General features: G+C 39.4%; 1 protein-coding gene across 6 annotated transcripts; it reads right to left on the bottom strand.

The window, feature by feature from the left end:
* Positions 1–292: 292 nt before the first annotated feature.
* On the bottom strand, positions 293–25,340 carry FBXO38 (F-box protein 38). 6 transcript variants are annotated; one of them, XM_086621301.1, is made up of 22 exons: positions 25,280–25,340; positions 22,458–22,599; positions 21,442–21,575; positions 20,138–20,301; positions 19,580–19,745; positions 19,099–19,236; positions 18,683–18,820; positions 18,172–18,265; positions 17,620–17,750; positions 17,129–17,299; positions 16,731–16,873; positions 15,654–15,876; positions 14,839–14,958; positions 13,553–13,732; positions 10,923–11,639; positions 7,840–7,940; positions 6,100–6,202; positions 4,880–5,046; positions 3,576–3,721; positions 2,610–2,713; positions 2,231–2,344; positions 293–924 (listed from the first exon to the last, which is right to left on the bottom strand). In XM_086621301.1, exons 2-22 carry the CDS (start codon positions 22,583–22,585, stop codon positions 746–748), a joined length of 3,561 nt encoding a protein of 1,186 aa, XP_086477427.1. In that variant the 5' UTR covers positions 22,586–22,599; positions 25,280–25,340; the 3' UTR covers positions 293–745. The 6 variants fall into 6 exon arrangements, with proteins under 6 accessions (XP_086477427.1, XP_086477425.1, XP_086477428.1 ...); XM_086621299.1 differs by having other exon boundaries at positions 22,458–22,643; XM_086621302.1 differs by lacking the exon at positions 25,280–25,340 and adding an exon at positions 23,238–23,256 and having other exon boundaries at positions 22,458–22,643.
* Positions 25,341–26,869: the final 1,529 nt, after the last annotated feature.

A 26,869-nucleotide genomic window follows, 5' to 3' on the forward strand; every position in this document is an offset into this window, starting at 1 on the left:
ATGTTAAAGAGAGTGGAACTAAAAACTAGCAACTTATTCTTCATATCACAGAGTCGAATATGCTATTAAATGAAGTCTAATGGTACAAAATGCTTTAGAACGTACCTTTTGTTTCCAAGGTGCTAAACGTGGTTTTTTTTCTTTCCCCAAAAATGTTTTTAATGAACTGTAGAAACTACCACAGATCACCAACTTTGCTACATTTTTCCTGCTTTTGGCTTTCTTGGCAACAGCTGCAGAATGCTGCTTTCTCTTTGAAAAATGCACACAAGACACAGATTGTGCTCAACAGGTTTACTCAGACTGAACTCTCAAATGCTCAAGAAAAAGGCACAGATTAAAAGAGACTCTGATGACTCTTTAGAACACAGCGAATGGGATTTTGTTTATATGAAAAAAAACACCTGCTATGAATTGTATGGGCTGAAAAATTCAAATATTCTTCCCTGTTACTAATTATTGGCCTTCATTAAAATGGATTTTAAATTAAATTGTATAAACATATGAAATAAAGTCTCAGTATTAGGAAGTTTTTCTTTTGTTTCCTCTATGTACAAGTCTTAGTATACAATTTTTACTTTTCATTATACATTTACTACATACTCTTTTCCAAACTGTGTGAGAGCAACTGCAAAGTACGTGTTTCAAGAAAATGCTTTGCATTTGGAAAGAATCCACCTGCGTTCTTGGCTGGCAGTGCCAATCAGAATTTAGGAAGAGATGACAAGGTAGGGAGGGTATCCACTCAAATGTAATCATCCTCTACTGGTTCACCGTTGACATCACAGTAATGGATGAAAATAGCCACCACACGTTGGAATACACCTTTTTTCATCTGGCGCAGTTCAGAGATCTCTTCTCCTATTGTTTCCATACAGATGTCTGCAGACAATTGTCCTTTCCTTCGGGGTGCATAAATAGTAGCTGTGGAAGGCACATAAGAATAAAAAGTAGAATCTTTCCTAAACAGAAATTCACAAGCAAATCTATTTTGCATTAAATGAGATAGTCTTGGAAAACAAAGCAAACAGAAAAATCTTCCATTGAGCAACCACGTTTAAGGAATATTATTCAAGCAGAAAAGGTATTCTGCCTTCCTCATATTTAAACCTTTTGATAGCTCCTACACTCATTTATTGTACACAAAGTCCATATGTCTCTGAGTGAAGGGAATCCCAGCACATAACAAAGCCTTCCCCCTGAGACTTATCTGACATGCTTTCAGGTTATCCATTTCAGTGATCACTTAAATGTTTTATAAACAAGAGCAATTAAGGATAAAACAGCAGTCTTGTCTTTATTTTTTTAATGCCTTTAACATGTTTAATCTAATTACTCTTTTAAATCAAATACATATTAATTTTTTAGAATTCACGCTACATACTGAACTACAAGTCTATGAATCTGTTTCAAATAAAATACAAAAAAAAAAATATTAGAGAAAGATATAGCCAAAAGAGATTTTTTCCGCCTCCTCTTGAGCTTCATCCCCTTGAACTGGAGCTAGCTAAGAATATCCGAAACTATGTCAATTAAAAATACCTCTAATGAAGGAGGTTTCAAGATTTTCCTAATTAAGTAGTCGAAGAACAAATTTTTCCCTTGCTACCAAGCAAGGTTCTTAATTGTGCCCTAGGAACTGCCCACTGTCACATTTCATAAGACAAGCTCCTAAATAGAAAGAGGCATATCTATCCTAAACCTAACCCACATCATCTCTTTTCCGGAGTTTTCAAATCCAGTTGTTTTCTCCCACATTTCTGTAAGCCTCACTTCTCTTTGCTGGACTCTCTTCGGCCTACCTTAATAACCTTTCATAAAGTGAAGCCCGAGGCAGTAGTACAGCTGACCTTTCAGCTGTAATGCCAATAAACTCCACAGAACATGCATTGCTGGGACTACACAACACAACATTAGTTTCACGTGTGTTTTAAAGGCACTTGTTCTTCTGGATGTGACAAACTCATCACATTTTTAGGCTAAGCACCGGTTGGCTCTCTGATTTTGTCAGTATTAGGGTCTCCAGTGGTCGCTACACTGTTGTAGTACTATGGCCTCTCCTCTGCCAGACCCCGTCCTCATCCAGCTCCTGACACTGCTACAAGTAGTTATTTATAGTCTACAAAAAATAGCATAAGAATTAGAAAACTGAAAAATAAAGGAATGCATTGTCAGCTTGGGACTAAGCAACAAGTTAAGCTCTTTGAACACACTAAAAAAGATTACTCACTTCTCTCATCATCCTCAAAGTCATATCTAGCATAGCTGTTTGGCTCTGCTGTTCTCAGTGATCTCAACCATGGGAAGTCAGTGATCATGGAGTAGGGAGCACCATCCACAATGCCTAGAAGACAGACAGGATGAGGATACAAAGAGGATAATGTCATACCTGCAGCATCAGCACTCATCAAGTAAATTTCACTGATATCACATAGATTCGTCATTCTAATGCAGGAAAAGCATCTCCTCACTTCAATTCCCCCACGCTGCGCCAGAAGTCCTCTACTTCCCGCATAAGAATTGTTATTGATGTCTCTGGTAACTTGACTGCAAAGTTACTTATTTTAGTAAGAGACTAATAATCAGCTTTCAGCTCTCTAAACACTTACCTTCTAGAGTGTAAATATCTCGTCCCCAAGGGTACTTAGTGTATTTCTTCAGGTCTTCATCAGTTCGTGTAGCTTCAGGGAAGAACTCATATTTAATAAGCTCTCTAGAGAGAAGACAGAAGAGATTACAGCCAGTAGTGATAGGAAATGTGAAGGCAGGAGAGAGAAAAATCAAATGTTTTACAACCACCATTGCAACCTTTTACACAACCTTTCCTTTAATAAGCCTGAATCCATAGAAACACTCCTGTAAAACCTGGAAACACTCCTCTAAAACCCTCACACAAACTCAATATGCAATCCCTTCGTTCTGAGAGTGACCACAGAGAATATGTACAGTTTAGACGAGAAACCAATTAAGCTACCTTTTAAGCAGAGCTTTCTTACAGATGTAAGCAACAATCTAACATAGCTAAACTAAACAAAACTTCAAAAGTAAATTTGCTCTCTTCATTTGTTTTAGTGAAAAACCAGGACAACAAAAACGCTGGTTTAACAGTTGGATAAGAGCCACCATATACAATCCCCTGCTGCAGGGAATTTTTGCTCCTTGTTAAGGAGCTGATATTGATTGCACACCATCTTCCCCAGAAACTAACATTATTTCTTGGAGTAAATCAGTCTTTCTCTTTTTTAATAAAAGAAACTTGTTTTCAGATTTGAAGATATTCCTCAGCCATCCTGACTACTTCAATGTTCAGTTGCATTACTGCTGGATGGAACAGAACTGGAGAATGTATTTTTCATATGGTTAGGTTTATTTAAGCTACATTTTATATTAGGTACATCTTGACACTGAAATGCTACATTGCACCATCTAGAATTCAACCTTTGCTAGTCAACGAACCTTTTTTTTTTTTCCATTTGGCCAACAGAATGCAGCAAGTTTACAGCTCAACTGAAGCCACAGCTGCTGAATTAGGCTGAATACCTTTTCCGTAAAGTTACTGAAAGGCAAATACTCACTGGTTGATATTTGCTATTGTGTCCATCCAGCTCCGAATGCGCACCTTATTGCGGACATTAGGTGGGTTACTGAATTCATGAATTATGCAAATGTGGTACGGATAAGGGCCACTAAATATCTTCTGCTCGAGAGTCAACGTGTCAACCTGTGAAAGGCAGCAAACAAAGAGATGTGACTGCAGAGTCAAGAGCAGTTATCTACCAAATCCCTCTAACTCTGGGGGAACATGTCCAGTGAAAAGAAATTTTAACAGCATCCATAATCAAATAGATGATTAAGTGGAGTCGCACTTTCCAAGTGCAGCCTTGCCAACGACTCCTCAAGAGTAGTGGAATTTGATGGGAAATGTCTATTTTCTGATGTGTTTCAAAACTCCCACTTGTAAGTCACCTTTCATAAAATTACATAATGCTCTAACTACAGTCACTTTCTCAGAATTTGTCTCTGGCTTAGGGGGAGGGTTGGTTTTTTGTTGCGGTTTTTCTTTTTTCTTTTTTTTTTTTTTTCCTAATAGGAAACCACTGTCCTCTAAGAGATAAAGCAAGAGATCTGATTTCAAAGAAAAGCTGGCTTTTATATCAAGTCAGCTTTCCCTCATCAGCCAGGCAAACTGAGGGAGAAAAAGCATTATCTTGCATGAGGCAAGCACCATGACAGTATAATACAGAATGCTCTAGTTAGAGGGATAAAGTCAAAAAAACATTCTGGATCTTAAACTAAGCCCTCTTCATTACTTGTCAAATGCCCTCAACAACTCACTAAATGCCAGTGCGTACATCTCCTACACTAATCTGGCGGAGGAAAGGGTGGCTCCCAGGACCACAACTGTCTTGCAACATTGTTTAGCATCAAAAGCCGATGCAGCTTTCAGCAAAGTAGTATTCAAATCACTAACTGCTGTTACTAAATCTAATAGGACATGGGTTAAACACTTCGGGTACCTATGTCTATGTCATGCTCCTGCTTATACGTTACTACAAGCTGACTAGTAGCATCCAGGTTCTTACAGTTACTTTTAGTTATTCAGTTTGGAATGAATTCAACACGTCATGATTTTTTACAATATCTTCTAATGAAATTAATATTGGAGATAGTAATATTAAGTCTTAAAATTCAGTATCATTCAAGTGCTAGATTCTGCAATAACAGCCTTGATGGGCTAAGGCTTTAATAAACAAGTTTCTCAGAGTTGTATTATTGTAACATTTACATTTCTTGCATTGATTGAAAAACACATGAAGCCAATAGTGATGAAAGAATACAGGCAGAACTTCAGATGATCAGATGAAAGCTGGTTGCGTACCTGCTGCATTGGACGAAGATAAATGATCCGGTTTCTTTCCGGTGGCATCCTGAGAATCTGATCCAGAACCTGATCCATATTTAACTTCTTGCACTGGGCATAGTCAAACCGATTGACAACAGGTGCGTTTTCTACTTTTAGGTGTTTCAATACACGGCACCTTGTAGCTATAAATCAGCAAACAAAATTATTAAAAGAAAAGAAATTTAATACTGAAAAGACCTTAAGAGCCTCCTGTCAGAGATTTTTCAAAGCCAACTGTTTCAAAAAAGGCCAACGAGTTATGAAAGTAACAGACAATTACTGAAGTAGTTTGGATAGCTGGCAACTTAAGTATATCAAAGAAGCAGACTACGTGTTCATTTCTTCCACGTTATGATCAAACTTTTCATTTGTGAACTTGTAAAAAGAGCCCTTTTAAAAGGCTATGTCAAATTTAATCTAACAATAACCTTCTCCTCCCTTTGTTTTCTTTCACAAAGCCCCCTGAAATGGTCTGTGGACCACCACAATTGAAAACCACTGACTTGAAAATCAGATCACATATGGAGTCATGAAGCCACATAATGTAAAATAAAGCTATTTCCTTTCTAGTAACACTGCTCATGTAATCAAAATTTAGTTCAAAATTAACGTATGTTCAAATAAATATTCTGGAATAAAATAATTTCTTTATTCTCTGCTAGAGTAGAGATACCTCATTTCAGAAGAAATAATGTTTTTCAGTGTAGATGTTGCAGAAAACAGTAAATGACCTAATGCTTCAATACAGGACTAGCCACACACCCTGGTATGTGAATCTAAGGCAGCCTAAATGCCATAATTTAAAACAGATTTTTATCATGTCAAAGAGGAAAGTATCATCATGCCAGCTAAATAATCTACGGAAGCAGGATGAAATGAGAGAAAAAACAAGGTACTCTGAAACTCATTTCATCAACTTCCAATAATTGTAACATTACTCTTCCATAAACATGTCATTTTCTTAACTGTCATATAATTTCATCTGCTTATTTTCAGATATACACCTTTATTAAATCTGCTATAAAGAAAGAGGCATTCAAACTGAGAAGCAGTTTAATATTTGGTGTTCTAAGCATCAGTCTGACATGTAGCAAAGCAGTTGATGAACACAAAATAAGCAGTGGACTGACTTTAATTCTTTCAGAAATTTCTAATAATGTCAGATGGAGGAGATACGCATGACATTAACTACATACCGTGTATGAACATCATTTTGGGGCAGTCTTTCAGTACCAAATCTGTTATTCCACAATTGGTTAAGGTGATTCCAACAAGGTTTTTGGATTTCAAAGTCAATATCTGGTGAAAATTAAAAAAAAAAAAAAAAAAGAAGTAATCTTTGACAGGGTAAAACTAAAGACAAATATTAAAATAAACTGAGTTTTAAAAGATATTGCCAGACATGGAAGGACATTAAATGGATACTAATCAATATAATACAGCTTCTGTTTGCAACAGATATTTGAGACTAGGCTGCTGATGGCAATGAGGAAAAAAAAGACTCTTGCTGATCAGCAACATCACAAAATGCAAAAGAACAACTTCTCAAGGTTAAAAGACAAGTCATACCAGAAAGCCCAATTTCTATCAGAAAACTTAAGTCATCTCTCAGGAACTTCAAATTCTCTACTACTCAATTTCTATTTTTCAACCATGATGACAAAAATGGTAAGTGTGGATAGTAACACTTGTTTAAACACAGAAAGAAGGTATGGCAGAGAATCACGGGTTGAACTTCCCATACTGATGTATTTTACCAGCACTATCTCAGAGGAAAACCTCACATGGAGGGTTGAAATTCATAAACGTAACTCATTTAATCCTCTACGTCCACTATAACTGTTAGATAAGTAAAGCACTCATCAAGCTCAAGCAGAATAATTTCCAATAGCATGAGCACAGGGAGAATATAATAAGAAAGAATCTTTTTGGGTTTACGTCTGAATTTTCTCAAGTTTTATCACTAAAAATTCTAGCAAAATTTAACAGCTCAAGGATGAAGCTGACCAATTATACAAAGAAGACTAAATGGTGTTCTATTAAAACAAAATAAACACGCATAAAGAATAAAAAAGAAGCATTCTGCAACAGGTTCTTTCAGTTCCAGCTGTTTCTTGTAATCACAGATAAAAACCCCCAAAACTTCACAATATTGTTCTTTCAAAATGGCGTATTTTAAGAAGAAAAATCATATACTCAAAAACTTCTTCTCTGCTAATTATAAAAGCTGTAATGCACCCTAGTTACCAGAAAAGCATGAAATTATCAGAAATTATCTTAAATCAGTGAGGCTAAGTGCTTCACCAGACAGAGAAGGGCAGGTTCCTCTACAGCAGAACTCAGAAGAGAAGCTTGAGTCAGATGTTCAGAGCCACCCTCTGAAGCAATCTCATGCTCGGCTAGAACACAAGCCCTGGGTAAACAGCCTCCATATAGTGAAGCTAGACCTTGCAATTTCTCCTCCCATGATTGGTCTTCACTTCAGAAGAATTAACTCATATTATTATATACTAAGAGAACCTCTGGCCTCCAAAGTAACAGCTGAGTTGCTGTGTCCAGAGGTAATTACATATCCCATGATTCTTTTAACAGCAGTAGGCTATGCTGTCTTTTCAAAAACAAATGCCAAAGAACAAATGTTTTCCCTGCACATCAAGACGGACACTGTGGGAAGGCAGGACTTCATGCAGCACTACAGCCATGAGCATTTGACAAACTTCAAGTTTAGCTTTAGCTTATACTTTGCTCTTCTCAGGCCAGACAGAGTATCACTGCTCCTGACACAGAAATTTCCTGTATATGGTTAAGACCAAAGAGCAGCAACACCAGTCATAACTCATCTGGCTCTACACGGAGGACAAGCTTGTTTAATTCCGTCATTGTTCATGAGCATCCCCGGCTGATAAACCTGTAGCAGGTGAGGAAAAAGACCTTACTTGAACATGGTCATCTTCAATAACTGGGTCACTTGTACTTGTGGACTTGTCAGCTGTCCTTTTCCGCTTTGTGGTTTGCCGTGGCTTTGGCTTGGCCACCTCTGGAAACAGAAAACCAGAAAAATCTTTCCTCTGTTTACATTTCAGAACAATGGAGGCATTCCCCAGCTGAAAATGTCCAATATGAACATACATTTATTGTATAAGCAGATCAAAATAACCTGTCTGGCTTGAAAACATCTCTTTTCCTTGCACAAAAACCACTTTCAGGTTTGCTGCTCAGAATCATTCACACTAAATAACTTGGGCCGGGGGGGGTGGGCTGTTTATAGATGAAAACACAGCAATGTTGAACCTACAAGTTCAACATCACAGAAAGATGCAGAGCCAAGAAAAGAACAGAAGATGAATTGCTAGGTTACACTTGGTTCTCTGCAGCAAACAGAACATTCTTGACAAATATAAGAACCAAAATAGCTTTAATGTTTTAAATAGTAGAAATAATCTCAAGCTACTTGAAAGTCTGCTCTTTACAACTGTCACTAAGTTTTTCCTAATATTGCAGAGCATGTCCAGGTACAAAATACTTTCATGTTCTCAAGCTGCTTCTTACTCCATTCCATGCACCAGAGACATCAAATTCCTACTTGATGTAAAAAACGAGGCTTTGAAAATAAATGATGATAGATGACCACACTTACTTCCTACAGTAAGAGAAAAAAAAAGCCCTAGAATTAGTTTTGTGTGATTAAAATACCAAAATGAGAAATTATTTTACTAAAATTAAGCTTCCTTTGACTTTTCTGCTAAAACATATGGCATGTTCACAAAGATCCACAATGAAGATAGAAGTGCAAAATATTACAGACTATATATGAACTGCTCCATGTTATACTACCATTAACATTGACAAATCTCTCTTTTCCTACTTAACATCAAATTCCACCAATACCTGTAAACTATTTATTAACATGCGACATTCAGTGGACCTGTGAGCTCCAGAATTCAGGCTACTGCTTTAGGGGATCCATAGGCTGAAAGATGTGATATTAAGTACTCAACTTGTAGCACTCATGAATCATCATCCCCAGAGAATTTTTTTGACAGTTCCTAGAGTACCTACAGATAGTGAAATACTTCCTGGCTACATTATAGGAAAAAACTTTCCAATTTTCTCTTGAATCATTCAAGGTGCAGCCCAAGGCCAAGAAATCTTTACAGAAGGTTTAACATAACGTGGTTTAAAATCTGAAAAGCTTACTTCACTACAAATGCAAACTAAAACAAGGTGTTTTTTTTTAAAAACAACATTTCCAACGAGAAAAAGTGTAGCTTACACTTTTACTAAAGTAGAAATCACAACTATACACTCGAGTTGTCCTGTAGCCAGCTAATCTGTGGTGATAATGCTTTAAAAATTTCACTGTCTTTAACACTTGACTTGTTCCACTGTTTGAGTAAATAATTTAAGAGAAAAAAAATACTTCCACTATCAAACATAGGTTTGTAACAGAAGCCGAAAACTACAATGTCATTTATGCTAGAATAATAGAAAGTAACCATATTCAAGGCATATTTTTAGACTATTTATTGAAAAACATTTCCTACTCCGTAACAAAGCATTTTCAGGTTATACTCTAATGAGCTGTATATCCTGTCTTAGTGGAGAAAAACACAGTCAGGCAGAAGCAGCCTCACTGTCCTAGGTATTAAATATGGCACATCGAGTCATATCGTGCCTCAAACATCAGCTGGTATCTGGTGCTTCACAGAGGAAAATAAGTACACAGACACGTACACACAATTGTGCAGAGCTGGGAAAACAGTTCGGACTCTTAGTAAGCTAAATGTAAGAAACTCGGAGACGTTTTTCTCCACGAGCAGAACGGATCTTTTTCCTGACTAACAACTGAAATATGAAAACAGAGATACTTTCAGAAAGATACTCATTTAATACTTAGATCTGACTGACTTCACTTCATGTTTTGGTAATGGATGGGGACAGGAAATACTTTGCTTTCATTTTTGTAGACTAATTACTAGTCATAATGGAGCAAGGTAGAAAACAGACATTTTAAATTTAACAGCAAGATCGTTTCTTCAATCCGAGATGCATCTAGCTACAGAACAGTATCGTAGGTGATTCAGGTTTTGTTAATACTCGGGAACATGAAGTTAAACTGGAAAGACAGTAGGACAAATTACAGAGGTACAAATTTGCTATCAATCTTTTCTACCTCCAACACATACAGTTCAGTAACTAGCACATTTCATTTTACTTGCCAGATAGTCTCAGCAAAGAATGCTGAATACATGAGGTAATTTTGGACGATTTTAAGACGATTATTTTGGAAAGCAAGTATATTTGGAAGAAACAGTAAGTTCCCCTCAACTCTATTCTTTTCACCCAACATTTCTGGCTTCATTCCAGTGCTTCAGTTTTTATTTTATTGTTTTGTTTGTTTTGCATGATATGAAGCATGAACCTGTTTAATAAAAAGACAATTTTCAACTAGTTTGATCACCATGCCTTATCACTTGGAAGTAGAATCCAACATGCAGGTGCACAAGCTTGGCTCAATTATAATTACGGCTTTCTTTACTGGCTGATAAAGTATCAGTTATGAACTTTTTCTTTCTTGCTAAGATCTGAGCATACCTGCTGTCTTCTTCCTTTTAAAGGGAGAATTTTAATGGGGGAGACAGTCTTATGTTTCAATGAATAACAGCCTTCACAGGAAGAGAGAAGCTGTCAAAAGAAGTTGCATTTGGTTTTCAGACGAGTAAATCAAACACTTTTTCGTATGTATGGTAGCACATACAGAAATACTTGCATGGAGAAAAAAGTCACTGATGCTCTTTCAGAGAGATCCATCACTTCACCTAGCTATAGTGGTGAAGTTAGCCATTTCTGTTCCATCAACATTCTGTCCCTTTGACAAATCACTTAGTTTTAAATTATTACCCAATATACTTCATATTTAACTTTAGTATTATCTGTGCACGTTGCTGCTGTTGTTCAATACTGTCTCACACCAGCACAGTAGTTTACTCAGAAATTAACATATGCATATAGGTCCTACCTGACTCTGACACCAGAGGGACATGAGACAGCTTGCTTCTAGCTCTTGTTAGTGGTCGGCGAGGATATTCTTCTTTATACTCCATTTCACAGCTCCTTCGCTGGGAGCTCGTGCTCTCCTCACTGGCAGGTCCACAGACACTCCCACTAGTCCTCTCCTCACTTGTTTCTCCTGGAGGCCCACAGTTTGGCAGTGTCCTAAGTGCAAAATCTGACCCACCGCTATTTGGTCCATTCCTGCCAGCTCCACTCGTGGAGGGGCATTCCCCATCGCAATACCCACTAGTCCTCCGTTGTGCATCCCGTGGCTTGTAGCAGGAACACCTGGAACAAACAGAGGTCTCCTCAGTCTCTCTCTCGCTCGAACCTTCACTTTTACAAGGCGAGCAAACACACTGTCGGGATTCATCTCCAAGTGCTGGACTGGTGCCAGCAGAGTGGCTATTAGCTGTCTGTGCATAGTCAGGGCTAGGAGAAACAGCACTGCAGGAGCTGGATGTTCCCGTTGATCCTGTAGAATTACTGCAACCTGGGTAAGAATCTTTGCTTTTGTTCCTTTCAGGCATGTCACTTGCTGCTTTCATGTCTGCTTTAATCTGTTCACTTGTTACTTGACAACCTTTCTCACAGCTGCTTTCCTCGGTATGGAACTGCTTTGTCTGGCTCACTTGGCTGGCACTACATCTCTTCCGCAGTGGTGTCTTGCCTTTACCGCTCACTGGAGGAGTTAAGCAAGAGAGAACAATGAGACAAGCTAATACACAATCTAAATAAATGCTAAGTGCTACTCTTAGAGACTACTTAAAACAGAAGGCAGCCTAGAGGCCAATGACAAATCTTGTCAGGACCATGCTGCTATTCATGTTATGGGAATTAATAGTATTTCTAGCAGCTGCTGAATCTCTACAATGCCTTGCAGCTATTTTTGTAGTGATGTGCTGGAGTGTTGTCAGTAAATGAGATGCATATTTGCCAGAGGGGCTAATATTTTCACAAAGCAGCTAGCTGGTTAAAAAGGCCAAAGCACAAAACCATGAAAACCACATTGATAATAGGCTTCTGTTTTCTTAAATTTAAGTAATAAATCTGAGGAATTAGATAGTAACATAGATAGGACTAAAGTTTATGTTTTCAATAGCAATCCTTAGCTCCCTCTCCTGGGTATGGAAAGTGGTGTCAACAGGTAACAATAGTCTCAGTTTACAGATTAATAACACACCATAGCAAATAGTGTACAAATCACAATTGGAATTTAATGTCTACTGTCTCAATTCTCTCAGCTAATTATACTGAAACAAGCTGGAAAACACATTATCAGCACTACGAAAGTTTATGCAAATTGTCTCCAAATGCAGGTTATTTCAGACCTCAAACCAGCACTGACATCCGTGCTGTAAGTGCAGCACTCTACAGGTTTCCAAGCTGAAACTACCAGTCTAGCTGAAATGTACGAAAATGACAGACCACAGAATCACAGAATGTTAGGGATTGAAAGGGACCTCAAAGGATGATCTAGTCCAATCCCCCTGTCTGAGCAGGACCACCTAGATCAGATCACAATGGGCTGATGTGCAGGCAGTATGCTAGTTACAATAGGAACATACTTGATTCATTACAGCTTTGATATGTCCTAGGCTTTGCAGAAATTAAACCAGTACTAGACCAGTACATTTCTCAGTCCTTCACAATGCAGGATTTTTACGTTAACTGCTTAGCTAAATATTCACTAAGGCTTAACACCATACATAAGTCATCTCTCACTTACTTATAGATTACAATTCGATTTCAACTTCCTCCTTTCTTGTGTAGGTACTACTTCACTTAGAACACAAACTACAGGAAACAGCATGTCATCTCTAATGCTGGAAAGGCTGTATGTTCCACGGCACTGGACTCAGGACTTGGAGCCACAGATGTGCAACTTATAGCTGTAAACTCAAAAGAGAGGGAATGTCCTTTTCTATGTCTCTCTCTAACTGTCATACTACCATGAAGTTCTAGGCCTCCAACTCTGAATGAGTCATAATAATATATATAAACCATTAATAATAATAACCACTACTAATAATTATATATACACACACATATTCTATAATAGTAAATGTTGTTCAGAAGTGAAGACAGTACTGAACATCACTCTGCGAATTCTAACTAACATTCAAAGTCCCCAAAGTAAACTTGATCTCAAAGCGTCCCCTTCAGCACGCTCCCACAGAGCCCCCGTGAACCAAAAGATGGCTACAACTCTCATGCACCTGCCCCAGTGGTCATGTTTTGTTTCAGCAGCAACGCTTTAACAGATGAATCATACAGACAACATAGCTGCAAATTTGGCTTCACAGACATGATAAATTCTGTGCACTTGGAAATCCAAACGAGGAGCTGCAGGTTTCTGCATGCGAAGCAGTGCAGCATCACTGGTTTTGTGTTTCTGTACAGAGACTATGTGATTTGAGCTGAGAGACGTGTCCTTACGCTTCCATTCTAGATTTATATCAGGAAGAAAAGAGTAGAGGGCAAAGAAATAAGCATGCTTTTACAAAGCTAGATATAAAACTGAAAAAGATGGAACGATGGAAGCTTAAGAATAAATTTTGCTTAACGATGCCCAGGAATCAATCTGTTCCACACCTGAAGGTTCTCTAGTTTCAACTGGATCTCTGCTTTTCTCTTCTCCATCTGAGTAATTCTGTGCAATGCTGTTAGAGATGCAGGCTCCTGAAACCTCCATGTTTTCTTCCTCATCCTCACTGTCCGAATCATGCACAGTAATAGGTGCTGCTTTTACAACAGGCTGAATGCCACTTGGTCCTGAAAACAGTAGAAGAACGCCAACAGTTCATGTAAAAATGGGCCAAGCACGGATTAAAGGGCTGAAGAATTTTTAGAACTGCTTGAAAAAATGACAAGAGATGAAATTGGTTCAATTTAGCCAACCATTCTGTGGCTCCCTCCTTAAAATCCAAAAACAAGAAGAGCAAAACACTGCATTTCAGCATTAAAGCATTCTAGTTCAGCAGGGGAAGAGTGTCACAATGTAAGACAAAACACAGGTTTTCTGTAATGTTTCTCTGCTTCAGAACAGCTTAAATGTTCTTCCACAATAGTATGAGTAACTGCACAACTACGTATTATAATCAGTCCCTGAAACCTCTACCACAAAGGCAGAAATGTTGGTCAGAACACCTGCAATTATCCTTCTAAATTCCACCAGTAGAAGTGGGAAGGAGAAGCACGAATTATCAAGCTTCAGCATAAATGTGCTTTGTTAGTTATCTCTCCTGGCTGCTAACTGAAGGCGCTAGGCAATCACAATGACTTATCTGTCTGTCAATAGCACAAGAAATGAACGTGAACATGGAAGTAAAATAACATTTTCAGGAGTTATCTTGAAACTGATCAGATGCAGCATACTCATATGTTACTTCAGGTTGTTGGCATATTTAGTAGAGAATTATGATGTTCAACAAATACAAGAAAATCAAGACTGCCTTATGTCACAAGTGTGTGTCACTAATACAAAATAAATTAACCCTGGAACAAGTTGTTTTGGCCTGAAAAAAAAAAAAACCACAAAGGCAAAAAATAATCCACATGCTGCAGAGAAAAAAGTAAGGCCATTAACACCAACATCAGAGCATGACAAGCTCATTCAGGCCTTTTTATTATACTGGGCACAAAAGTAAGGCTTTAAGATCAAGATATTTTACTCTACATGCAAAAGAAAACTGAGGAACGTAAACCAGATTTTAAAACAGAATAAATTTCTTCACAGCAGTAAGCTGTGCTAGCATCATTATCAGAAATGCACCAGACAATCCAGCTAAAGAAAACCACCCAAAACGTGACATACTGAAAAATTTAACCCCTCAAGTAGGGGAAACCAAAAGGTAATTCCTTTCCAAAACCAGAGTTACCTGCTTGCTCTTCATCAACCTCCATAGGAACAACAGCCTGGTTGTGAGCTGGGAGCTCATTCTGGCCCTGTCCAGCAGCCATCCCTTCTTCCTGTGCCACCTCCTCCATATCATTCAGTGCTGGAAAGATTAAGATGAGGTCAAAAAGAGGAAACAGAAGCACGAGTCCATAAACATAGGAGGAATTCAACCAGCACCCACAAAGAGAGTCTGAGAATCCTCAAGAAATAAGTAATAGCTGCCTTGATTCCTTCAGTGAGTCTCCAGATTGTACAAAGTCTCTGACAGATTTGTTCTACATCTCTTTAGTCAAGGCCCCAGCCTAACTTATGGCATTTACTTCTCCCAAACTTTCCAATCCTCCTCAAAAGTCTTGTTCTACTGCAGTGAGCGGCAAAACCAGGATTTACATATTCATTCTCATTCCCTCCACTGACTTCTGCCTTTGCTGGGAAAGTTTAAAAATATACCATCTGACACTGTGATGACTGCTGTGACCAGAGGAGCCTAGAAAACACTTCACGCTTCCACAGATGAGTATCACACTGAAACTCTACACTGCCAACATCTGTACTGACATACATCATTGAATTGTCACGTCCCTGTAACAGCTATTAGATACAACACAAAGACAGCTTTTATCACATCGGTATCAGAGATGTGCAGATAGCCCTCAGAAAAGATTAAAGTTACACACCAGGAACTGAAAAAGCAACAAGCTTTCAATGCATATTCATATCTTCTCTAGGACCCTATGTAAGTGGCAATGCAAATAAAATCACTTCCTACAAAGGTTCACCAAGACCAGAGATTACCCTCAGCTGCAATCTGCTGCTCTTGAGCTTGACCATCCTGCCGCAGCTCATTCTCCTCATTCTGGTCATTTGGGTGTTGGTGATTGTTGTGGTGGATGTTTGGATTATTGTTATTCTGGTGGTTATTGTTGTTGTCATTGTCATTGTTAGAGTTCTGATTGCTGACTAGGGCAGATGACACACCAATTCCTGTGCCTGCACTTAGACCTACTCGAGCACAACCCTGAAAACAAAGAGCAACTATTAAGATTTGAAAACATGGACACATTATCTTGACAACATATCCTAATGCCCACAGAAAAAACATCCTGTCAGTAGTATTCAGGATAGCAGAACAATATGCACATGAAGAACAGGGAAGTATTAGGGATAATTTTCCTATGCTACACATTGCAGAGGTTCATCTAAAGTTTGGCAACCCAGAAAACTTACACTCTGTTAAACTCCTAATGAAAGGGAACTCCACAAAGCATATAATCTTACTTTATTAAATTGCATTTCATTTGCTATGAGATCATATTACATCAATACAAATAGCAGATTATATAGTCTTCCCAGGAACACAGTAGCCTCAAGATAGAATTAATGATCAAAGAACACAGTTTTTTACATTAGGCAGTTTTCACTACAACAGCTGTTACAAAGATTTGTGTTACAGTACAGGAGAGGGGATAACATGAAGAAATAAAATTCCTAAGCTTGGAAAGCACTCCAACAAGGGAACAGTACCCCCATTTCATCTACTACCAAATCATAAAAACCCCTTAGCATTGTAAACAGATCCCTAAGTGTGGGAAAAAATCATATAAAAAGCAGCAGCAAAATGAAGTAGCAGCAGAGACCTCAACAGAAACAGAGTCCATGTGAGTCTTATTTCCTGGTCACGTATTCATACAAGATCATACCTTGTCACTGCTCCCATCTGCAGAAGAACCACCATCCTCCCTAACATATCATGATAACAGCAACTGCAAACCAAAGTAATTTATTTACCAAGCTATTTAGCTGATTAAAACTTTTAAAAGAATGCGTAACAGCTGCAGCTCATCATATTTCCAATGAGCCTGAAAGACTCACCTTAGGAGGTTCACGGAACATCTGGTCCAGAGAAATAAATTCTAAGCTTGGCAGTAACTCAATGAACTGACTAAAAGAATCTAGCTTTATCGCATGGCATCGCACCAGGGTGAGGTCAACCAGTCGGGTCCACCTTGAATGATCTGCAGAAGAAAAGAGATGCATTTACTGAAGGATTCCTATCTCAATTCTTTTTCATTATACCCTTTCCAGATTTGAGAGTAGGTATCTTCTGTATCTCCGTTCTGATTGTTACCAGCATCATTATGGTTCCAAACCAAGCATCATCTACTGTGCTTACTACGAAATAGAACAACCACTACTATGAGCAGAAAAATTCTCTTTTAATATCACAGCTAATCACAGAATACCGCTAAAATTTCAAAGGTGCGCAATACCTGTGATCCAATTATTTGGGTTATGTAGATGTGGGCAGTTGTAAATGACCAGATACTTGATGCAAGAAAAAACTTCATTTACAGCTTTCATACCAATATCTGTAATAATTCCGGGATTTTCAACCACATCAGCCAAGCCATACTTCACCAAGTCTCCATTCGTCATTTTACCTATGAAAAAGATAGTAGCAAACACAACAGTAAGTTTCAGAAACTTGCCTTTTATAGCATGATTTTCTAACTCCTGATTTTAGTCCAATTCAGCAAAATGGATCAGACTATCACTTCAGTTCAATAAAGCTGAGACTTTCCCAATTTCAGCAAGAGTTTCAGGAAGAGAAGAAAAACATATTTGGCTGTATGAGATCTGCAGCCTCAGTACAGGTACGTTAATATTCTTTTTGATTACTCCTAGAAAATGATTGAAAACGCATCAACTTATTTAATCCTCGTATTTGTCAAATAACTAACGTATATAAAAAATGTCATACACTGTAGTAAAAACTCATCAACATATCCTAGATGAAGAGTTTCAAACTGTGGAAATTCCAGTTCAGCCATCTTCAAAGCAGAAAAAACACCGTCTTTGGTCAAGGAAGGCTGGATCCGCACTTCATGCAACCTGAATGCAATTAAGAATTGTTCCTGTTAAAAGGCATGCCAAAACACAATTGCCATAGAAACCACCCAAGAAGATGTCCTCTCGTAATTAAATGAAAATATTCTTTCGATGGCAGGATTAAGAAGATATTTGTTATATCGCTATGGCAGTATTTTGCAGTGACATAGCAATATAGTTGTGAGACTAATAGCACCACACTTTTGAGATACAGGTCTAAGAAGAAGGCTTATGACACAAAGTGATTCAGAAACAGACAGAACAAGTTATTTTAACCACAGAATATTCCTGTTACATACAGTTTAAATCTTTATTCCTTAAATTTTTGAAGGTTGTTCTGCTTCTTCATGTTCTTGGACTTTGTTACTAAGATACTTATTTTGAAAAAGGATAAGGAGGAAAAGGAAGATCTAAAGGCCCATACCTTCGTGCAGCAGTTATGATGAGGTAGCCAAGATCCACTTCAAGCGCATTCTTGCAAGCTCCCAGAACTATAGTGTGCAAATTCCTAAAACCACCTGACAAATAAAAAGCATTCCTTCACTTCAGTCACAGATCACAACCTTAAGCCTTACACATTTCCAACAATGTGGTCTTGACAAGGGAATTAACAAAACACGTCTTTTTCAGCAAATCAATAAAACACATCTTTGCACCCAACTCCCCTCCAATCCTGCTAGTTCTACTCACCAAATGCAACGGGAAGGTTAGCAGTCAAGAGTTAATTGCAGTTAAAAGACCAAATCAATACTCAATACAGAACTATACTTAGCACCACAGCGATAGTTCCAAACTTAATACCTTTAAACTAATGATCAAGAAAGGATATGCTACAGACAAAAAAGCTAAGCTTCACATGTCTCCAGTATTTGCTAATATTTTTATTTATGAACTTGTTTATGTGTTTTAAGCATGAAGGATAAGAAGTTTCATACCTGATCTCCAGCTATCTTCTACTACATGCTGGATAAGTCCCCCAAGAAACGGAACACGAACCAGTTCTAAATGCTCCAAATTTCGAGCAGAAGCCAGGCCTGTCACTAGGGGAACATACTTCAAAGAATTTGTGGGTCCTACATAGACAAGGAAGGTTGTTCACTTAACACTGAATGTATCATGTTAAAAAACGTCCACATATATTCATCTAGATCAGGAAGTCAACAGAACTACATAGCACAATGTAACGTACAGGAGAGGGACACGTTTCTACCCAACATCATGAATAAAATAACTGTTTCCAGAATCTTGTATTCTAAGATTTCCATTTACAGTTGGTGCCTATGCAGCTTTAACAGGTTTAGTAGATTTCCTGCATGCTAAAACATCCCCTCCATACATGAATCCCACTTACCAGCACAGTTCCTCATGACAAAAGTGCGTAAGCTGATACAAAGGAAATCTTTAAAAGGCTGTGGTTTGGTGAGTCTCACCCACTTCAAATAAAGGTGCCTCAGCATTGGGATACAAGGAATCTCAGGGACATTCACCCCTAATAATATATAAACAAAAACATTTTAAACAAGTTTTAAACTATAAACTCAGGAATAAATTTATTTGGATTAACATTCTGGCTTTAAAAAGGAAGCATTTTCTTTGCTACGTGGCATGCGAGAAAAGCTGTAAACATTTTAAACATGGGTTGTTCACCCCAGTTTTTTTACATAGTTTTTTAGAATTTGCCCTTTGGACCTTCTATCATATGTATAGCAACTAATATTTCAAAAAGGCCACATGCCAAATTCCCTCTCAAAAAGAATTACTACCTTGCAGAGTTTCAAAGCTTTTAAATGCACCTGTGTTGAAGTCAACTACTTCACCATTACCACACTTACCTACTAAGTGCAAAGTCTGAATTTTAGCTCCTATAGGAATTTTCAGCTTGTTCTCAGGAGGAATTGGAAAAGCACCATTACGATTACGAAACTTCCCTAGAATGTGAACTTGTGGCATGTATGTCCATATAGCTTCCACCAACTCTAAATGAGAAGTCTCAACACCCTGGATAAAAGGAAGCAAAGCAAATGCTCTAACACCAGTTCAAGCAACAATATCCTCTTAACTTCTCAATAACACACTATACGTAATGCAATGTGTTATTTCACTTGAAATTTGCAGCAAGACTTGTCTTTTAAAAAGCAAAGGGATCAGAGTTTTAACTCATTTCTGCACTTCAGAGCACCTGTGATTCCCACTAGCGCAACTAAAACCAGCACCCATTTGCACATACAGTCACAATTAACTGCTACTCTGTACAGTCAAATCTGAATACAAAGCCCAGGTCTGAACATGAAGCCCTGTAGGCAATGAGTCCCTGCCACTTTTCTTCTGCTCTGTTAACATGCACCATCTCAGCTGCTGAAGGAGGTTCTCTCTCGAGTCTAACCACTCACCAGCAGATTTGGACAAGCCTGTAAAGCCTCTAAAACACCTGGAATGCTGAAAGCTTCATGGCCACGGACTCTGCGTCTTTCAAGATACCTGGGATGAAGACCATAAAGTTGTTCAATGTCCGGCATCTTCCTCAGCAGTGTCAGGAAACTGGAATCAGTGAAACCTAAGATGACAACAACAGATTTGGTATTTGTGTGACAGCAGACACCTCGCTATAAAGGGAAAGCCAAATACATTGTTCTTTTTATAAAAAGTGGTATAAATTCTACAATGTCAAAAGATGTACTCAGAGAAGCAATAGCTTGTCTTCTACTTCCAGATTCTAGAAATCATGACCTACATACTCTTCTGCCCTGAATTTTGCAGGCTTGCTTATAGGTTTCCTTCAGGGGAGTTGCATGGCTACAGGGTTAACTATACCTTCTCCCTTTCCAGATGAAGCATCTCTGCAGACTGTCAGGCTTTGTGTCTCTATCTTTCCTGGAATTCCATTTATCAACTACATGGCTCACAAATGCCCAGCTGGATCAGTTATATGCAGTTCATCACTATTCACCACAGCTCACAATTCTCAAAGAAATAAGACAGTTTCTTAAAGTATAAGATTATTTTATTCTAATATTAGACAGCACATTAAAAGGATTTTAAATTACTAAGTTACCTGTATTTACATGTATCTTAGGTTAGGTCTAACCATCTATCTGATATCAGCTCTAATAAATCTAGCTTTACAGATCCTCGCACTTTTAGAATTCACTCATCTTAGCTCTCTCCCCCAACAAATCCCAGCAGTGTAATTTAAATCCAACAGAAATCCTAATACTCACAGAGTTGACCTAGGTTGCCAAATTTATCTATTGATCTGAAGATCGCTTGAGGTGTGACATCAAAACTTATTTATTCTTACATTGTTAAGTGTTGGCAGATGAGTTGCTCTCTCATTCCATTGTATTTTTTCCTGCCTGCATGCAAACAGCCTCTTCTTGGATTAACCCTTGGATTAACTCCCTTACAATAATCAGACAAACACAGATTGTATTTACAGATTGCTACAGAGAATCCCCATTTCTGCTACAGTAATATCCAATATATATATATACACATACACACAGATAAATTTTCCAAACCACGTACTCAAGGAAGCCACGCAAATCTCACGAAAGTCAAAAGGAATTAAACATCTAACTCCTTTTACTGCTTTTGAAAATTTACCCTGCATATGTCATTATAAACACCAGGACAGTACAGTTAGTTTTACATAATATCACTTCAATGTCGTATCTTGAGTGTGTGCATTACTCACCAGTGGGCATGTATTCCCACCAACGGCCTGCACACAGATCCACAACCTTCACTACTCGCAGATAAAGAGTGACTGCTTCCTTCAGCTTCCTAGACAGGCATTCCATGCACATGATATCCTGCAAGGGAAGGTACCTTTGGGAGAGGAAAAAACACCCCTCTGATTTATCAAAGGTGGATCCTTTTTGACTTTTTCCAAACTAAAGACCATCTCAAGCATGACTAGACAAATTCATATATTTCTAACACCTAATAACATTAATTCAAACAGAACTGTCAGACCATACTCTAATAAAAGTGTGAAATTTTGCTAAGCAGAATGACTCACCAATTTTTGACACTGAATATAGGCTATTTAAGGTACAAATATAATATTAAAATGGATAGATGCTTTAGTTCTCTAATACTGCTGACCAAGCCATTTGCCACAATAGTTTCTACACGGTTTAAAGGTACTTTCATTTTCTAGTACATACTAGCATGCTCGACTTGCAAACATTTTGGAGAGCTACTGTCTTTAAAGCACTTGTCAGTAACACATTATGTTTCAAATATAGTAGGCATGAGTGAACATCTTGGAGAAGGACCATGCTGTAGGGAAGATTATACACTTATCCAAGTTCCCTTATGCACACATGAAGCAGATGCAGTAATTTCAAAATAAACATCTCAACTATGTAACACCCGAGATACATTTCTGCACTGCAATCAATATTTAAACACGTTACCACACACTGGTGAGCAGAATTAAATCACTTATTTATTTTTTCTTCCTTTTACCATTCATGATATTCACCTGAATTAATTTCCAAAGTATCCAAATGAATTCTGAGACTGAAAAAACATTTCCCACTCCTTTTTATCCAGTTTTTACCCACCAGTTCACTTGTGGTACAACTACGCTTGCTGAATACTATGTGATATAAGCACCAATGCAAGTAAGATTGGGGGAAAAAAAAAACCAACAGAAAACAATATAGCAACAAACAATAAATTGACTTCTGACAAGCCGCTCACCTAAAGATGTGGCAAAGCACCTCATGAGAGAGCTGGTTCATGTAATCTTTCGGCTCGTCAGCTTTGGTAGACTCAGAGCCTTCCCTGTTCACTGAGCACGGTTTCACATTTTTCCGCCGGGGACCCATATTTGCAATGATTTCTGATTAAAGGAAATGTTCACAATGTTATGCAAATTCAGTACAACTGAAAGAGAAAACAGACAGAGAGTAGAGGAGGACACACCAGTTAAACTCCATTTACCAGAAAAAAACACAGCAAAATCTGCCAATAAATACAAGCTCCAGTACAGCTGAACTGAGTTAACTAAGAGAAAAATCCTTCCAACAAGTTATAGTTTGCCTCATACATGAGGTCTTAGGCATAATCTGATGATTATTAACAAACTAGAAAGTCCCTTTGAGCCAAGGGAAATTGACAAAGAGGAAAAACACCACAGGTGTAATAAGAGATCAATTCTTTTGTATGAATAAAATGTCTTCAGAAACACCATCCATACACCAGCTGATCAAGACGAATCACAGGAAAGCTGTGTGGAGACTACAGAGGTTACCAAGCAAATGCCAACTAGACATATTCCAGTGAATCAGAAATCCCAAAGCCTCTGTCTAGCAGAAAAATAAATCATTTTCCTTTCAGAAAAAATAGGCTCCTACTGATCATTCCTAAAAAATGTCCTATTAAAAGTCGTCAAACTAGTTGTTCTTAAGAGGTTGGAATGCCAAATAAAATATTCAGGTTGCTTAGTTAAAGATCAAAGCCTCAGAAAAGCTGAAAGACCTTGCCTCAGCAGCAATGTGCAGGATATCCTCTCCTCTTTCCCTTTACGAATTAATGTGTTCACGTCTACATTGTTCCTGCAGCACACACACAAGCACAGAAAGACGGAAATAACAATAAACCATGTTTCATTTAAAAACATACAAATTGATTACATGAAGTAACAAGTAAGTAACTAAAATAAATATGAACTTAATGTTAACATTAGAATAACTGAGTTAACACCTCATGCAGATGAATGACATGAGAAACATCTTCACTACTGCTATTTATCTGCGGAATGCTTTCTGGTAAGGAGGGTAAAGCATCATTAACTCAGTAAACCTGTTTAACAGGTTGAATACCAAAATTCAGTGGATGAGGAGAAAAAACTTCAAAAAGACCATTTTGGAAAACTTATCAGATGTGTCTCTTACAGCATTCACTGTGATGTAAACATAGCACAGTGTCTGCTTGACATTATGTGGAAGTGGTAACTGAGAAGAAAAACAAAGTACCTCCTGGAAATTAAAAATAAAAATTTTGCTTTCTCCAACACAAATGATTTATATGCTGGCACAAAATTTGAACTATTTATAGTTACACTGTGATCTAATTATTGAAAAACATGTGCTTTCACACATTTTTTTGGTACGCATTTTAAATTAACTTTATGTTGTGGCAATTAATTTTATTTAAAATGGTGATATTAAAATAACTAAATTAGCACTTTCTGCCTATGAATAGCACGAAACGTATCTCTTCTCCTTTGGATTGGCTGGGATTTCTCCAGCTAAAGCTACACAAGCCGAGTTTGTTGCCTGTACACATACTACCCTTCTTTTTGGTGCACTGGAAGGGTTTAGTATGTTTGTAATACTGCATCGTAACGTTGTTCAACACCATGAAGTCCAAAATTGACTTAAAACTACTTAGGAGATTGGATTCCAATGAAAACAAGCATTACATGGACCGCCAGTGAATGTCACCTGATGACACAATTTGAATACAGGGCAAAATACAACGTAAAAAATTCCAGATTGATGTAGGCACATGATGGAGCACAATACAGCAGTATTTAAGGGACAGCATTAAAAGGACTGTGATATAAGGTAAGAGAAAGAAAGATATTAACAAACAGAGCAGCATATTGGGAAAAAGTCTGAAAGAATCCTGTAAAATTTAGATGCAATGAGCACAACCCGCCCTCTCAGTTTGGGCTGTAGTCTAGTTTGGCTCCTGTCATTAAGTAACAGGGAAAAAGAATGACCTCGTCTCTTGTGAGGCTGCTGTTTCTGCAAATACGTTCTCCTCTTGACACTATTTTGAGCTAACGTGTGCAGCTTTAACATGTCATTCTACATTAGGAAGCTGACCCCGTTTGCCTAAAACCCTACTCTCTTCAGATATTTTAAAAGGCGAGCTTTGTTCTCCCCAACTCAGTTAATTCATGAGAGCCTTTGCACGAAACAACAGCTTGGTGTGTTTTCTTCTCGATTAGTAACTACTACACTGAACTTAAAGAGCTTTAAAAGCCACGGGGAGACCCGCCCCGCCCGGCAGAAACGCCCGATTTAGGGAAAAACGCGGAGAACAGCCAGGAACGGCCTGGCGAGCGCTAATTTCAGGGAGGGGGGGGTGTTCCCTTATGGAGAGAAGAAAGAAAAGAAAATTAAAGAGAAGGAAAAAAAAGAGTAAGTTGATGCTTGCTTGGATAAGCAATACAAAAGCCGGTTTCCCTACAGCTCCTTCCATGCAGCCAGCCCAAACGCCGCCGTTCCCTCAGCGGGGGGGGCCGGCGGCAGCCGCCCCTAACGCATGTCAGAGCTGCCCCATCTCCCCCGGAGAGGCGGGAGGGAGAGCAGCTTCCCTCAGGGCCTGTCACACCGGAGAACGGCCCTCGCCGCCCCAGGCCGGACAACGACAGCCCGGCCGGGGAAGGGGACAGCAGCCCCGCTAGGCCCACCCGCCGCGGAAGAACGGGGGGCGGCAGCCTCCGGCCCGACGGCCCCCACCGCCCCGTCCTGGGCTCGTCCCCCCGCCGCCTGCCCGCCGCTCCTCACCTGCCCCTCAGCGCCGCCCTGTTATTGTGGCCGCGGGGGGAGGGCTCACCCCGGCAGCCGCTTCCTGCGCGTCCCCTTCCGCCAGCGCCGCGGCGCTTCCGGGCCCTCTTCCGGCACCGGCGGGAGCGGGGCTGCCCCGCCGCCATATTGGAGGGCAGCGAGGGGCGGGACTTTGCTGCCGACATCTTGAGTGCGGCGTCGCCACCGCCATCTTTGATGCGTCGTCCGAGGGGCGCCATGTCGGTGGTGGCTCCGGTGCAGCCGCGGCCGCCCCCTCGCAGCGCAGGGACGGCGTCCGAGCGCGGCTGCGGGACCGGAGCGCCCCGGCAGCCGGGTCGGATCCCGCCCTGCGCCGGCTGGGGGGGCGTGTGCCACAGGCACGGTGGCGGGGCGGAGATCCCCGCGGCAATAAACGCGAGCTGAGGTACAAGAACGTAAATGGGGTGTTTTAATAGAGGGGGAGCTGAGGGAACCCTGACAGATCGGTGAGGAGCTCTGACACGAAGCAACTGCAGCGCCGTGACAGCGAACCTGCGAGGGGGCGTGGGTTAAAACAGCCCGCAGGGAGGCTCCGAGGCCCCTTGTCACACGTACGGAGAGGAACGTGATTTATAACAATTACAGCCCAATCCGCCGTTCCGGGTGAACCGAGAAGTTACAGCGATACGTTATCTGCAGAGGCTTCAGCCCGGCCCCGTGCCCTGCTAACTGCCTTTGCCAAAGTGTATTTGCAGCGTTTCGTGGGTCTGTATTTAGGCCATCCTTTAATCGGTGAATTTGGATTGATCTCGGTAGAAATCACAATTTGCTAAACATGTTGAGGCACATTTCATGCAAACCCCAAGGAACTGAGTAACAAAGCTAATTTATTACTGAGCAGACCATTTGTGGTTTAAGGCCAACATGCAAAGAGTTGGTTACCAGTTTAATGATCATCCCAGGATAGTCCACAACACTCTGTGGTGAAATACAGAGCAACACATTTTTAGTTTGACTTTGCAAAATGAGCAGAGCAAGTCACAGAGACACTATTAGGAAAACCCACATGTGCAGGATGCATTGAGACCATCTCTTTCGAAGGATCATGCAACAAATGCATGCAGTAGCATTCACGTTCAGTCTGATGTTATCCCAACTGTGAAACGGCTTCAGGAAATGTCCCTGTTTAGCTTTTCCTCTTGCATATTAGAAGCAATTTGCATGACTACAAAAAAATCCAATAACTGCTCTGTCCAAGTCTTGTTTCTCTTCAACACTCAGCTGACTTCTCACATCATCACTGTTACCTATCACAAAGGCAGCAGGAACATCTATTGGTTAATACCTCATACAATCTACCCACAGCCTGGCAGGTTACAATCCTGTAAGATTCTTACAGTACAGAAAAAGAAGGCAGCGGCAGCATACAGCAGAAAAAGAACGACCCAGTGACAGGATTTAAGTTGGGTTACTGAAAGAGAGAAACTCGTGCCGGTGATGCTATTGCTGAACATAGAACAGTTGGTAACAGCTGTGCAAAACAGGGACAGACCCTTTTCTGGCAATCAATGTGGGTTTTCGGTGTGTCAACAACAGCATCAAAAAAATTTA

Source organism: Tauraco erythrolophus, chromosome 16, assembly GCF_009769465.1.
Source record: "Tauraco erythrolophus isolate bTauEry1 chromosome 16, bTauEry1.pri, whole genome shotgun sequence".
Taxonomy (NCBI): domain Eukaryota; kingdom Metazoa; phylum Chordata; class Aves; order Musophagiformes; family Musophagidae; genus Tauraco; species Tauraco erythrolophus.

Excerpts from the sequence above, each read along its gene's own strand:
- FBXO38 (XM_086621301.1), bottom strand. The coding sequence starts at position 22,585 with ATGGGTCCCCGGCGGAAAAATGTGAAACCGTGCTCAGTGAACAGGGAA. Across the intron at positions 11,640-13,552 it reads TGAAACTAGAGAACCTTCAG|TGAGCGGTAAAGGCAAGACA; the intron begins GTGTGGAACAGA and ends TAACTCCTCCAG. Across the intron at positions 2,714-3,575 it reads ACAATAGCAAATATCAACCA|AGAGCTTATTAAATATGAGT; the intron begins GTGAGTATTTGC and ends TCTTCTCTCTAG.